This window comes from Neophocaena asiaeorientalis, unplaced genomic scaffold (genome assembly GCF_003031525.2).
Source record: "Neophocaena asiaeorientalis asiaeorientalis breed wild unplaced genomic scaffold, Neophocaena_asiaeorientalis_V1.1 scaffold807, whole genome shotgun sequence".
NCBI classification, from domain to species: Eukaryota; Metazoa; Chordata; class Mammalia; order Artiodactyla; family Phocoenidae; genus Neophocaena; species Neophocaena asiaeorientalis.
This window is the reverse complement of record NW_020173723.1, coordinates 34,717-50,563: the sequence shown is the minus strand read 5'-3', so window position 1 is coordinate 50,563 and position 15,847 is coordinate 34,717. Positions and strand designations below refer to the sequence as shown.

The following is a 15,847-nucleotide window of genomic DNA, read 5'->3' as shown; positions in this document are numbered from 1 at the left end:
CAGGCTTTGGTGTGGCTCCGTGTGATTTGGTTTTGTGTGCGACACGCTTCGTTTCCGTAACCCACGGTGCTCTGCCTGCCAGCGCTTAGCCGTGTCAGGTCTTCGTCCTGTCTCGTGTTTGTGTGGGAGCTGACTTGTTCACTGAAGAGCAAATGCGTTTTGGTTCTGGGGGGAGTGGCCCAGTGCTGGGCTCCTTGAATGGCAGGCCAGGTTTTTAGGTGACTGTCCCATTTTCTCTCCGGGTCAGCTATCAGGAATTGGGGGTTTAGACCAGGGTGGCCCTAGGATGTTTTGAGGGCTGAAAATTTGGGGGCAGGGGGAGATGAACTTAGCAGTTAGATCATGGTTCTAATTTTGGCTACGTTGTTTACTACCCCAGAAGTCAACGATTTTTCTGGTAGCTTCTCTAAAGCAGCCAGGTTTGAGTGCCTGCTCACCTCTACTGTCCAGTGACTTGGGAGTGAGTTACTTCCCCTCTCTGAGCTTCAGTTTCCTCATCCATAAAATGGAGATTGACACCTACCTCAGTCTGGTTGAGAGGATTCCACGAAGTGATGCATGTAAAGTGCTAAGCACAGGGGCTGGGAACGGAATATGTCAGCACTTTACAAATGGAAGCTATCCGCTTTGGGTGCTTCTGGAACTGAGAACATTCTAGAATGTTTTTCGAACCAGATAGAATTCTTGAAGACGTCTCCAAACCATTTATTATCTACTGTGCACAATGTCCACGATAGACGATGCTTGATCCTCAGACCTGCAATCCCAGTTTCGCTTTAAAGCGTCATTTACTCAACAAGTAATTGATTCAAGGCCTGTAGACACCAGCCTCTGGGCAGGATACAGGGGTTATCTCATCTCTGCCCTTGAGGAGCCTCATGTTTCAGTGAGTCTGACGGACACAGCGGTAGAGGTGTGCTTGGAGGCCGCAGGAGCCCAGCGGCCTAAAGCACAGGTGAGGCCAGACCTGTAGCCCCAGCCTGTGGCGGGGAGTGGGGCATCATTGCTGCAGGGAAGGACGGTGTGGGATAATGACAAATAATCAGGCTTAGCCTCCCCACTGGTTTTCTCCTATGCAAAGTAGGAGTGGAACTCTGTCCCTCCCTCGAAGGGCAGTGTAAGGATTAAATGAGGTGGGTGTGGTGCCTGGCATGTGGGAAGGCTCCCTAAAGTGGATTGTGTGGGCCTGAGGAAAGAGAATACCTGGGGAGGGTTTTACTTGGCCCGGGAGCAGGTGCTCCTGGAAGGGGTGTTCTTTGAGGAAAGAAGGATGTGTCTAGTCAAGGAATGAATAGTTCGCTGGGGGAGAGCGGGTGAAGTGGCTGGTTGAAAAGAAGTGAATGTCTCAACACAGGAACAATTCTGTAAATGTTCTAAGTCAGCGCCTGGGGCCTGGAGGCCTTGTTATGGTCAGCAGTGAGTCATTGCGGCCTGACGCCAGGACCCAGTGTGCACAGGAAGTGCGCATGGCGCTCGCTTGGGTGAGATTAGTGGTACGCGCTTCCCGCTTCCTAACGAGGAGAGGAGGGGGCTGGCAACACAGAGAGCCAGGCTTGTTGAAAACTGATTTGCCTTTCTTGGTGGGCTTCCAGACCCCAAGTGCACCGCTTCCTGTCCCCTCCCTTCCTCCTGCTTTCCCAGCACGAGCCCCTTCTCCACGGCACCCGTCTTGCTCCCTGTTGAGAGCTGGGGGTTGTGCGAAAAGGGCTCCTGCCCACACACTCCCTCCCAAGCCCCTTTGCCTTCCCCTCCTGGCACTGGGAGCAGGATGGCAACCCGGGAAATGAGGTCCTGCAAAAGAAGCTTTCTGCCTCTTGAGGGCCTCTTTGGATGACAGAGCTAAAGATGGGAAGGGCTTGAATGACAGGTATTCTCTGGTGATCCAGTCACAAGAAGTGATCTCAGGCTGTGTCACTTACTTGAATAAATGCATTCCAGACCAGTTTGCGTTATCAGGAGAACTGCCAGCCACTCTTGTCCTTGCTGTGCGGTGCTAAACCAGTAGTTCAATTTTGTTATCACTGTTGGGAAGCTAGGTTGAGTATCTGACCCATAAGTTGAGGGAATTTAACCTGAGAGCATGAAAAGACACTGGGAAATGTTATGACCATTGCCTCTTCCATTCAAGCATCTAGGATGTTCTAGGCACTGTGCTAAGTGCTGCAAGAGGCACAGAGGAGTGAACATCGTCAGGGGCTCCCCTTTGCTCTCAGGAAAGTCTCTCCTCCTTCATGGGCTTAGGAAGGCCCCATGTGATCTGGCCCCTTAGACAGCAAGCCAGCCTCACCTTCCAAAGCCTCCCTTGCTTTGTATGTCTGGGAAATTCCCACCTGTCCTTCACTTTTCCACTTAGATGTTGCTCCTTCCAGGAAGCCTTTCCTGACAACTTTTCCCTCCCCCTGTAAGACTAGATTAAATGCTGGACTTTGTGCTTTCACAGCTCCCTGCACCTGACCTAAGGGGCACTTATCAGCTCTATTGTATTCGTCCCTTTGTTTGTCACCATTAGAACATAAGGGACCAGAACCCCTGAGATACGGAAGGCACTCAATGAATATTTTTTGAGTGAAAGAAAGAATACAGTATGACTGACCCCAACTAAAGGAGTGTATGAGCTCCACTGGGGGAATAAGACATGTTCACAATTGTAACGCAGACAGGGAAGTAGGGTCACAAACAGTTTGGTCTGAGAGTTCAAGATGGGAAGAAATAATAAGCGGCAGGAAGAGGAAGATGGAAAGACTTTAAGGGAGAAGCAGCTTTTGATCTGGGGCTTAAAGAACTGGGAGTTTTATGATAGGTGAACAGCAGGAGGGCGGCTTTCAAGGCAAGCAAATAGCCCGGCCAAGCCCCAGGAGTAGGAACGTGAAAGGAGGGAGGGGAGTCGTGAGTTCCTGGTTTCACTGACGCTTCCGCAGGTGGATAGAAGGGGCTGGGAGCCGAGCTTGGAGGGCTGATTGGTGCCTCATGTGGATACTGGTCAGCACCTTCTCCCAATGTGTCTGGTCATCTTCCTCAAGTTCTGTGACCCTTGCTAATTGCTCATCAGCATTCCCTAATTGTGTTAGTCCCTGCTTTGCTGCTTTCCTTCTCCTGAGTCGCCTGTCCAGCCCAGCCCACTGCCCCCATCTCTGCAGCTGTGAAAGGGTTTGACTTTTCACTCCTTTGTAGACTCCCAAGCTGATGAGACATTGGGTTGGTTGCTCGTGGGTGTTCTCTGAACAGCAGAAAGGGGTGAATGAGAGGTACGGAGTGTTTAGGGGAAGCCGGGATCGTTGGGAAGGGTGCTGCACTGCAGGTCAGGATTCCTGGGCTCTAGCTCCCGCTTTGCCGTGAGCCTGCTGTGTGTCTTTGGGTGAATCACTTCCTTTCTCTGGCAGCTTCCTAATCCATAAACAAAAGATTCAGACAAAGATAACTTCCTGTTAGCTTTGATATTCTATGATCAGCTAAAAATCCTGTGAATTTCAGTTACAAGGAGAGAGAAGAACAAATACAAAATGTTAAGGAGGGGGTTTATGATAGACCTGTGGGCTTGCACAATAGAAAAACAAAAGCTTTCCCTTTTGTTTTTCGAGGGACAACTTAACCAATTGGACAAAGACATACACACAAACACATCCAAAATGCCCAAGAGTTCAGAATTATCAACCAAGTTCTTGGATCTTGTTGCATGTAAATTTTGGCCAAGAAGGTTTAGGACAATTGGTCAAGAAAGTGAAGGGGAATATCATCTGGGAGATCTCCACCATTAGCATCATCAAATATTTTCTGAGCTTTCGTTTGCAGACTGGCATCCAGACTTTGTTGTTAAGAGCTCCCACAACTGAGTGAGAGATCCTCACAGAATTTCTGAATTTAAAAGAATATTTAAATATCATCTACTCCAGTGACTCATAACTTCTTCTGGATCACAGAACCTTTGAGAATATGAGGTTAGCTGAGGACTCTAGGCCAGTTGTTTGGGAAAGAGGGTGGCACACATACAATTTTGCATAAAGTTTTAGGAGATTCACACCTGAATCATTCTGAGAGCTCCCTAGGAGTCCACAGACCCCCCCACCCAGGTTACGAACCCCCAGTCTATTCTACTTTTACAATGACAGCACTGAGGCCTGAGAAAAGTGACAAAACCTATGTGATGTCAGTTTGGGACCTAAAGAGGAGAAAGCCAATCAAACGGTAAAATCTGAGGGCATCACGTTTAAATAAAAGTATTCAGGAAAGCTCTGTGTCTTCAAAGCATCTGAGAAGCATAAGAACAAACTACAGAAAGGAGAGAAAGGAGAGGGGAGAGGGAAAGACGACAGGAAGGTGTGCTTCAGTGAACTCAGAGGGAACATCCCTTACCGCATGGAAACTAGGTTAGTTCCCAGAAAGGTAAGAACAAAGGCATAGGCCCTCTTTGAGCATGGAAATCAGAAGTAGAAGGGAAAGCATGTGATGCAACTTACAAGAACAAAAAGAAAATTTAAAATGTTAAAATACCCACCTAATAAGGGGAAACATTTTCCTTTGACTCACTCAGAAGGGAAACCTCTAAATATATACAGAGGGTGTTCAACCGTGTACAGGATGGAGAGACATTGGCTGCAGTTCTTAGAAAAATGATCTGCAGGTATGCGCTCAACACCTAAGGTGCAGGGAACTAAGACCTGCAGTTGCAGTGTCCACCCCTACAAAGGTGTTAGGAGAAATGGAGGATTGCAGTAGAAACGCTCATGCCAGCTGCAGAGTACGGGGCGACTTAAGGTGGTCTCTTGATGGGCACCTCCCTCAGCTATTCTGATGTCTTCCCCTCTGGCAGAGCACAGCCCGGCAGATCAGGGTGTGTTGGGAGGGCAGGGAACTTGGAGTCAGAGAGAATGGGGTTCAAATCCTGGTGCTTCAATTCCCAACTCTGACATGTTGGGTCTTAGTTTTGTAAGATGAGGTAAATATTGATTGCCTTATTGAGTTATTATGAGGATTAAATGAGGTTTCCTGGAGATGAATGAACCTAGCACAGAGCAAGTAGCTGGGACTCGGTAAATACTTGCTGACAGGGAAAAGAAACAAAAGTAGTTTATTTTATCCTCCTTACTCCATTCCACCTAGGAGAGGAAGATGGGGTTGGGGGACAGAAGAAAGTAGAAGGTGGAAGAATTCTTTTACTTCGGTTATACAAATCCAGAATTTAGAACATTTAGAATTTGCACTCTGTAAATCAGTGCTTCTCGTTATTCTCTCTCACCTCGAGTACAAAGGCATCCTCTTGGAAAGCTTTTGGTTCCTTCATACTTGGATACATATTTGCCATCACTCGTCTGATTGTCTTGGGAAAGAAACATACCCCGCCACAGACTATGAGAAGGCTGAGCGTGTTAAGTTTAGTGCTGTCATCAGATTCACGTTACAACAACGCCGATGTGTTGTCTGTGGACTCATCTGCAAGGAGCTTCAGTCTAGGTGGTAAGCAGTTGAACTAACTGGCGGTAATTAGTTTTATACGTAAGCTGGGATCTTTTTCTTAATAAATGCAAGAGGAAAACTCAGTGGAGTCAGATTGTTCTGCAGGACCTGCGGAGGTTTCCTAGAGCTGAAAGCCAGGAGCCTAAGTCTTTCAGGTCTTCTAACTCCTCTGGCAGAGTTTGCCTGCGGTCTTCCAGGAGCTGCACCTCTCCCTCTACCATCCGGGCAGCTCCTCGCCTCCCACGCTGCCAGAGGTGAGCTCTCCAGCCACCCGGAGGTGACAGTCAAATCTGTCCTCCACCCCATCTCCAGTGGGCAGTGAGTGGTGTGCTGGCCCCCTTAAGCCAGGTCAGCCTTGCCCAGCCCTGGTTCTCAATTCATAGGATGAGCACAGTCTAATTACTACATTAGAACTTTAGAGCCAAAAAAGATGTTTATGTAAATCATTCCAAAGCCTCTTGTTTTCCAAAGAACTTGAAATCCAAAGAGGTTAAGCATTTTGCTCAAAAATCAATAAATTACTGGGAGACCCTGTCCTGGAACCCAGTTTCCTCCCTCCCAGTCCAGTGTCCCCTGGGAGGCCAGTGTGGGTCTCCAGAGAGGTGAGGTCTGAGGAGAAGAGATTTGGGGTATGTGATGAGCAGAGGCACGCCATCTCTGAGAGGTGCACGCAGGTTGGGAGAGCAGAGACTCGTGCCGCTTCTAGAGGGGCTCGGGGCCACGTGGAGGTGGAGTCCTCTGCCCTGTCCACGTCGCCAGGACTTCCCGATGGCCTCTAGCCTGGGGACATTTTATTTTGGGCTTCAAGGCTTTGGCACATGCCTAGAGCTGGAAGAGAATGCTTAGTAACTCATAGGAGCACCAGGTGTTTTTTGTGGACCCAGAGGGATTAACAGCCCCAGGGATGCAGGGTCAGATTTCTGAGGGACCGCTGTGAACTGAAGGTAGAAAGGCAGCAGGGCCACAGAGCAAGGACACATGAAGGGCTGCTCACTCGGAAGAATGAAACAAAAGCTCCAGGCCAAGAGGGTCGACTTGTGTTTCTGTGTGCAAATATGGAAGAAAAGCTGTTTCTGGATCAGCAACTATCACCTGCTTACTGTTGATCCGGGAGGGCAGTGCAGTGGGGCGGGGCGGGGGGTGCTGGTGGCTGTTTTTCTAAACATGTGAAAAACTGGAATGTATTTCCAAGAGTCTGAAATGTACTTAGCATGAGATAATAGTCCCTTTATCCCCAGCCCTGGCTGAGGTCCTGGTTAGAACTTCGTCTACTTTTAGGCTTACAGAAGGGTGTACACTAAGACCCGGGAGGGTTTGGCAGCATCACTGGCCAGCAGAAATATAACGTGAGTCACGTATGTAATTTAAATTTTTCTGGTAGTAAAATGGAGTAAGTGAAATTAATTTTAGTTATATTTGATTTAACCAAACATATCTAAAATAGTATCATTTTAATATATAATCAGGATAATTGTTGAGCTATTTTATACTAAGTTTGGGAAATAATTTTGTAAAAAATAATTTCGTAAAAAGTGTAAATAATTTTACACTTATGGCACAGTTCATACTGGCCCCATCTCAAGTGTTGAGTAGATACATGTGGCTACTGGCTACCATATTGGGATAGCATAAGTTCAGAGGAAGAGATACATAAAGCTGTATATGGTTAGAAAGTGGGACCAGGGAAAGACAAAACATACGCCCAAAGGGAAAAAATGTCTGAAAGTAAACAGCCTTCAAAGTGAAGGGCGAGTCCCTGTAATGGATATCAATGGTTTCCATCTCCACCAAAGGTCCACATGCTGTACCCACCTCTACTCCACCCACCCCACTCCCCCCCCAGAAAAACTGGTTTACATTTCCGCTGTATGAGATGTTTGGCTTACATCTAAGGAATGCATTTCAAATAGGGAGAAACTGAATCTTACCTAACAGGATAAATATTTTTCTTGCTGTCTTCATTTATTCCACAGACGTTAAGTAAGCAACCAGGTGACTCTCAGGGATGAGTTGAGTTTGTACTAGATGTTAAGTTTGTCTAGATGTGAAGGTTGCGGTGACGATCATCCTCGGGTTTGCATATGACCTGAGTCCAAGGAGGGTATTAGCTGGGTCAGGATCCCTTTTCAGAACTGCGGATCCTTGAGTTAATGATTGGATGATATCCATTACTGCACACTGGACCTTTTACACAAAGAAAAAGTATTCAAGGAAAGTTACAGTGCCTGTTTTCAGGAGAGGCAGAAGCTGGGTGTTGCTATCATCCTTACCCCAGCTATCCCGTCATGAGCCAGGAGGGAGGTGGTGTATGGCGACTAGAACCTGAGAGGGTCAGTACTCAGTGGCTTTGCCACCTTGTGAAAATCTTCAGAATTCCACGAGCCTTAAAATTTCCTTTTCTGCCCTCCCCAAGTCAAAGGGTGAGTATAAAAGTCATGTGAGGTAATGGACCTGTATGTGCTTTTTTTTTTAAGATGTTGGAGGTAGGAGTTTATTAATTAATTAATTTATTTTTGCTGTGTTGGATCTTCGTTTCTGTGCGAGGGCTTTCTCTAGTTGTGGCAAGCGGGGGCCACTCTTCATCGCGGTGCGCGGGCCTCTCACTATCGTGGCCTCTCTTGTTGCGGAGCACAGGCTCCAGACGCGCAGGCTCACTAGTTGTGGCTCACGGGCCTAGTTGCTCCGCGGCCTGTGGGATCCTTCCGGACCAGGGCTCGAACCCGTGTCCCCTGCATTAGCAGGCAGATTCTCAACCCCTGTGCCACCAGGGAAGCCCCCCTATATGTGCTTTGAAAGCGACTTTAAAAAAAAAAAAGATGCTTTACAAAAGAAAGGGACAGTGGGACCTCCCTGGTAGTCCAGTGGTTAAGACGCGGAGCTCCCAATGCAGGGGGCATGGGTTTGATCCCTGGTCGGGGAACTAGGATCCTGCATGCCACACGGCTCAGCCAAAAAAAAAGGGATAGTAAAATATCGTGGTTCTTAATGTAGCTGATTCACCAAACCTCTTTTAAATTTAAGTGTGAAATATTTGCTAGATGATTGATTCCAGTCACTCCTTTAGGATTAAAGTTGATTCGAAAGATGCTATGGGGCTTTGGTAAACTGGAGGTCATGTCAATAAATTGTCTGCATCCTCTCCTTGTACTGCACTTGACCTGAGGTTGTTAGGCCACCAGCTGGAGTTTGGAAATATTTTCTCTCTTTATAAGAACTTTTATTTTCACGAGGTGAGCCAGACCCACCAGTCTTGGCACACTGTAGCTAAAGAATCTCAGTGTTGGGTAACTGAGGTGCTCTTCAGCCTTGCTCCCCAGAGTTGGTCTGTGGACCAGCAGCATGGGCACCAGCAAATAGAAATGAACAGGCTTAGGATGCATCCCAGATGTGTCAGATGAGAATCTGCATTTTTAACAGGATCCCAGGTGACTCTGACATACATTAGAGTTTGAGCAGCAGTGTTCTACAATATCCCATCTAGCAAAAGTCAACACAGCCTCAGCTTGAACAGCTGCTGGGACTGACCACTCACTTCCTCTCGAGGCAGTCCCTTCCGTTGGACAGCTCTCATGTTTAGAAAGTTTCACCTTCTATCAAGTCAAAATCTGCCTGTAGGTATCACCCACTCAGTGCTGCCACACAGAAGCCCATATAGTAGATGCTTGGGAGTGTCATCATTTTCTCTCTAATTTGTTATGCAGAAGCCTTGATCCAGAGGCTGGATGGGCAGTGAGTGGGGCCACACAAGGTCAGCTCCCAGTCACCTGGCAAAGGCCTGCGGGTCCTGAGATGTCTTCTAAAGAGCAGAACCCTTGCAGTTTGGTCTCTTCTACCCGAGTCCAAGGGCGCTGGTTTAAGAGATTGCAGTTTGGAGAACTTGAAAAGGTTTTCCAAAAGGATGAGAGTATATAGAAGTGATGGCTGGGATGAAAGCTGGTCGTGCAGGCCGTGCTAATGGATGAGGATTTACAGCGGAGATGAACAGGAAGGGATGGTGTGGTGAGGCAGTGTTACCTCTTGCTAGCTGTGTGACATTGGGGAATGCACTAAGCCCCTCTGAGCATCCGCTTCCTGGGCTTTAAAAGAAAATGGGATGATAAACCCTGTCCTGCCTGTCTCCAGGGTTTCTGTGGGACTCATTGAAAATAATGTCAGTGAGCACACTTAATAATGAGGGAAATGGTCCGAGGATGAAAGAGAAGTTCCAACGGGACAGTAGGTGAATCCAGGAGGCAGGTCTACCACTAACTTGCTGGCTGACCTCAGGGGAGGCCCTCACCCTCTCTGGGCCTTCCTGTGAAACAAGTGGGTCACACACTAAAGATCTGAGTGCTCTTCTGGAAGGCCCTGGAGTTGCTGTGACTCATCACTATTATTGCACGTTACCTGGAGGGTTTCTCCAAGGATGGCTCTTCAAATATTCATTTAGGGAGACTTCTTAGAGCTTGGATTTGAATCCTCTCTGGGATAGATAATTCCAGACATTCTTCCAGTGAAGGCCTGGCCTGTGCTATAGGATCCTTACTTAAAAGACAGATCTGCTTGGCCATGACTGCACCTTATTTCCATGTCCGCATGTGGGACCTAAGCTGGTGAGTGAAGAGTGATAGTTTCATTTTTACCACTGTGTCAGGACACACCATCCTGTTTCTGGAAGCAAGCTCCGCCCCATGAGATATCAGAACTCATCGATCGCATACTTAGCTGGAGAGTATCATGTGCACGTTTTTCCTGGGGAACAGTCGCACTTGATACGTCACATATTACCGAGGAGTTACGCACGGGAAAATGGCATACCTGATACTTTCATGAGCCTGCTCTGCCAGAGGAGGTTCCCAGTCAGAATAAGTGGAACTGGCTTTTGGTACAGCAGCCCTTCCATAGATGCTTGCCAGCTGAGAGCAAGGGGACCAACGTGTGTGGTTACAGAGGGACATAACTGTTCCTTAAGGTAGCCCTTCTGTGTCTCTTCCCTGCCAATCTGGGGTCCCTGTGTTGTTCATTCTCACCTCACTGCAGCCATGTTCCCAGCTGCTCATTTCATTGCCTGGAACCTTGCTTCTAACTCTGTACATTGCATTTTCTCCTCTGCACCCACCGTGTTGTCTTGGAAACTCGGTGGCCATAGGCCACGAGTATCCGGTGTCATTGAATGTGATGGTGTGGTATGTGTATTTGCTCACACTTTTATTTTGAATCCTTTCCAATGTGACATCTGCTAAAATGTCTCCCTTATAATTTGCTTGGTGATCACAGCCTTCTCATCATTCATTGAGAGCAGGACCTGATCTCACAGAATCTGAAAAGAGCTATGTGGTAAGATGCCTGCTGAATAAGACTGTAGCTTTTCTAAAGAGAATTCTTACTGATTTGTAGAGTCTAGACTGGAGTAATGCCTGGTTAACTCACAGAGCCATTATTTACAAGAATTATATGGCTATTGTAGTAGAGAGAGATGTTAGGCCACCCTCTCCCCTCAAAAAAAAAAAAGCAGAGGAATTTAGAGACCATATTTCCACTCTGCCTACATGTGGGATTAAATTAATATATTAGTGCATGATTGGGGATACATACTTGCATTTCTATCCTGAAATTATTCCATTTGTAACAGTTACTCACTAATTACAGGCTTTTATGCTGCTGCCTTTTTTTTTTTTTAAATATTCATACTAAATCCCAAATTCTTCTGTATCTTACCTGTTTTTTCCATGCTTACACCTGGATTCCTCCTGCACTCCACTACTGGAATATCTATTTTTTTAACCTGGATCTTCAACTCTGTTGTTTCCCTGGACTTATGTGCTTCGTCTGGAATGTTACATCTCTTCCTCTCTTTCCTTTTTTTTGTCCCCATGTTGACTGTTTTATGGGGGTTTCTGGATATCTCGGGGCCACCACAGGAAGCAGTTTGCAATGAGATCATAAACATTGCCGAAAAATCTGTTCATTACTGCAGCACTGTTTCTCATCCCCTTGACTTTCATCACAAGGTATCCCCTTCTGACAATAAATCATCTCTAATCATTTCTCAGCAACCTCAAGCCCAGCAGCGAAGAGTCACCCCAGACAGGAGTCAAACCTCCCAGGATTTGTAAGTACACTTGGCGAACCTCAGTTCTCGAGTTCTCAGTAGACCGTTGGGCTTAGGAAGTGGGTCCCTGACTGACTGTGGGAGGGGCAGCCATTTGGGGGAGACGAACCAGTCACTCCAAGCTTCTCTGAGGGTTTCTAGTTAAGGCTGTTTCCCATCAGCCCACGTGAAAATAGGTGGCAGGTAAATAAAGGAGGTCACGGACTCTTGGGGGAGAGAGGTAAAGAATTTACTGCCATATAGGGCAACTGGGAGCTGCGCTGACTGGTCTCATTCCTAGTGCTGTGATAGTGTAGAGGAAGGAGTGTTAATTCTGACTGGAGAGGAATGAATAGGGTTGATCCATTCATTTAAAAAAAAAAGTATTGGATATCTATGTTCTAAGCACAAAGGAGTCAACTCCATTCACAGAGGAAGGGAGTTCTGGAATAAGCATTGAAAGACAAATCGGATTTGAGAGCTAGAGCAGGGAGGTAAAAGGCCTTCTCAGCTGAGAAAACCAAATGTGCAAAGGCCCGGAGTAGGTAGTGTGTTTGGAGAACATCGAAAAACGCCTGTGGCCACGGTGTGCCGTTCATGGAGGGAATGGAGACAAAGCTCAAGGAGCAGGTTAGGACCAGACTGTAGAATCCAGAATGCAACTGAAATAAATTTGGATTTTAGTCTGCATTCACTCAGGAGCCACTGAAGGTTTTTAAAATCAGGACCATACTGGGAGTTCCCTGGTGGGTCCAGTGGTTAGGACTCAGCGCTTTCACTGCTGTGGCCCCCCGGCTTCAATCCCTGGTCGGGAAACTAAAATCCTGCAAGCCACGCAGCGTGGCCAGAAAAAAAAGAGGAACGCATTAATTGGATTTCGTTTTAGGGAGATACACCAGTCAACAGAGTGGAGAGTGGATTTCAGAGACGAAGGACAAAGACAGTGGTTTGGAGATATGAACACAGCAAAAAAGTGGTGAGGGCCTGAGCTAGGAAAGAGTGGGCCTCCGGTGCATGGAAGAATATAAGATTAGACAAGAATATAAGATTCCCCGAGGAGATAGGGAGAAAGGGAGAAGAGAACTGAGGATAGATCCTTGGGGAACCAACTTTTAAGGCAACAGAGTAGCAGCCAGCAAAGGAGACAGCGGGAGACACAGGCGAGGGTCTAGGAGCACTCACTTGTGTGCCACAGAGCAAGCAGTGTGTGGCCAGTGGTGCCCCTGCTTCAGAGAGGCGAGGAGGGTAGGAAATGAGAAATGTCCTCCAGGTGGCACCTGGAGCAATCGTTGGTGACCTCTGCAATGACAGCGCGGCTGCAGGCAGACCCTGTGTTACAGAGGGCTGATGGTGAGTGGGCGGAGCGGGCGACAGGGAGGCTGTAGGTTCAGGGAGTAGCAGAGACAGGGGAGTTGTTCTTAGGATGCAGAGGCTTAAGCACACCTATACTTGAGAAGGAGTTAACAGCATCGAAACATGTGAGAGAGAAGACGTTAAGTCGAGGAAATAGCCCAGGGAAGGGAGTTTAGCCTGGCCAGGAGCAGGGACCCTTCCTTACACATGGCAGTAGGGGCAAGAGGGGAGGAAAATTAAAGCTCTGCTCAGAGGCGGGGGAAGGACTCTATGGAACGGTGTCCGAACAGCATGAAGCCCCTCCAAAATTAGAGCCAGTCGGGCACCCAAGCAGCAAGGCTGCAGGACTGTTTCCAGACGGTCTCCGCTGTCTGGGGTGAGACAGTGAGGCAGATAACAGGAGTAATCTCCCAGAGCTGAGACTGGCAAAGCAGCCACGGCGGCAGTAAAGGGCCTAAGGCATCGTAACGAGTCCAGGTTGGGTAAGAGACAGCAGGCAAATACAGAAACAGCAAAATGTATTCATTTACCAACTGGAAATCCATCTGCAACTCTTAATTCCTCATTAGAGATCTTCCTTCTGGCAGGCAGATCCATCTACCAGAGTTTCACTACATTTGAATAAATATGTAAAATTAAATTGCTCCTTTGGTTTTAGCAGAGAGCAGAACCTCTTGTTTCTAGGAACTGACTGCACGCACTTGTTTCTAGTCTCTCTTGCCCACATGCTGGAATTCACTGACATCCACTGAAAATGGTAGATGATGGGTTGGTTTGCAAAGTTTTACCTGCTAGTGTTGTGTTTCAAAGTAGCAAGTAAACAGAACTGTGACCTGGTGCATAGTAGGTGCTTCTTAAATATCTATCGAAAGAATAAATGAAAACAAGCGTTTATTTGTTGCCAAAACAGGTATCAGATTTCACAAGTAGTCCAGCTTTTTCCAGAGCCTGTTGTCCAGAGCCTGTTGTCAGAACAGACCAAATTGCCTTAGGCCAACTAACTAGCAAATAAAAATCTTAACCCCAAACATCACTGGGATAGAAATGCTTTCAAGGGTTTCAGAAAAGTGGCATCCACGTTTAAAAGCAATTAATGAAATGTGTGTTGGCACGTAAAGAAACTCAAGGTACTTTTGCTAAACAGTGAGGCAATTGAGATGTACTTTAAAAAATTATATATACACATGACAGTTGCCTCATGTTCTCCAGTGTATGTGACCAGAATATAATGTCTGTCTCTGGACCTAAGTAACTTCTGATTACCTTGAATCTACATGTATTACCCTATGTTAAGAAAAGGACTAGATTAACTTTAAAGGGGGAGCGTCTAGACAAAAAAGCTTGGCTGTGGTAACCAAATGAAACTGAATAAAAGGACTGATCAGGACTTGCTTCTCAGAAGTTCCCCATCCCTGTGAATCTTAATCTGCTTATCACATGGATCTCCCCAAATTATTAGAGAAATAGCCAATAAAATACTTTTATCCCCACTGATGAGTAGGAAACACTACCCAAATGTTGATTCAGCTGAAATGGTTTTTAAAACTCATTATTTAATTCCATCAGTGTTTGAGTCACTGTTTGTTTCTCTCACAGATTTAGCTACCAAGCATTGTATAGCTATATACCACAGAATGATGACGAATTGGAACTCCGAGATGGAGATATTGTTGATGTCATGGAAAAGTGTGACGATGGATGGTTTGTTGGTAAGTGACATCGTACTTTTCTTACCAGTTGTGTATTGAAGGAAGAACTAGGCGTGATGAGTCACGAAGAGAGCACTATTCTCTACACAGAGAAGGGCCTTCTCAGTTCCTATACCACCATTAGGAACGATGAGCCACCCAGTTTATGTTTGCTCTCAGGGCAGTGTGGATGATAATAACATTGAACCTGACAACCAAATATGCCAACATCTACTGCATGGAAGGGCAGTTGCCAGCTTCATCCATTGAGTTCTGTTTGTATTTTTTTTTTTTTTTTTTTTTTTTTTTTTTTTTTTTTTGTCTGTGCCATGTAGCTTGCAGGATCTTAGTTCCCTGACCAGGGATGGAACCAAGGACCCAGCAGTGAAAGCGCTGAGTCCTAACCACTGGACCGCCAGGGAATTCCCTCTGTATTTCTATTGCACATCTGTCCGTCCTACATTCGGAAATTTTAATTTTTAAAACGCCTGTGGAACACCACAAGAACACTTGAGCCTAGCTTTCTGCCATGAAGCTCAAGCATATGTGTAGACATTCCAAAGACCTCCTTTACTCCAGGCTTCTAATAACTTTCCTCAAAGCAACCTGCTTAATTAAAGGAGTCACTTTCATAGGATGGGGGAGAGAAAGATCAGAATTTGAGATTCTGTAACAAAACAGATGCTGATATACTTTCTTACTGACGTTCTCTCAACAAACAGCCTGTAAGACAAGAATTATCCTCTTTCCACAGATTAAACAACTGAGGCCCAAAGAGGTTAAGTAACTAGCCCCAAGGTCACCACCCAGGTAGCAAATGGTAGGGCCAGTATATGAACTTAGGCTCGTCTCTCCCTGAGCCTCTGTTCTTTCTGGCTCAGGCACAAATATGATCCTGGGAACCACTGACACTCTTTGTGTCAGTTTACCCCTTAAACAACTGGCTTTACCTTTATCTTCTTTCCAAAGACCAACTCTTTCCTATCTCCCTAGAAAAGCTTTGCTAAATCGAAATAATGTCAGGACTGGGGCCGTGAGAACAAGGCTTCAGCACAAATGGGAAGCCAGAAAGATTTGCCTTGGCCTCACCAGCCTCCTAGAAAACGACCCCATCCTCCTCCCAGGGCCCACAGAAGTTTTGTGGTCCTCACCACGTTGAGGTTCTATTCAGAAGGAAACCAGGTCTGAAAGTCAGCAACATTCTAGTGCAGTGCAAGTCCAATAGAAACATAATGCAAGGAATTCCCTGGCAGTCCAGTGGTTAGGACTCTGTGCTTTCACTGCT

At 46.6% G+C, this 15,847-nt stretch overlaps 1 protein-coding gene across 5 annotated transcripts in view; it reads left to right on the top strand.

Moving 5' to 3' along the window:
- The window catches only part of SORBS1 (sorbin and SH3 domain containing 1), a 239,950-nt gene that overhangs the window by 219,152 nt on the left and 4,951 nt on the right, over positions 1-15,847 (top strand). For all 5 annotated transcript variants that reach the window (XM_024750684.1, XM_024750683.1, XM_024750685.1 and 2 more), the window contains 2 exons: positions 11,484-11,542; positions 14,471-14,583. In XM_024750684.1, the coding sequence (XP_024606452.1) occupies positions 11,484-11,542; positions 14,471-14,583 (172 nt within the window). The remainder of the gene's footprint in view (positions 1-11,483; positions 11,543-14,470; positions 14,584-15,847) is intronic.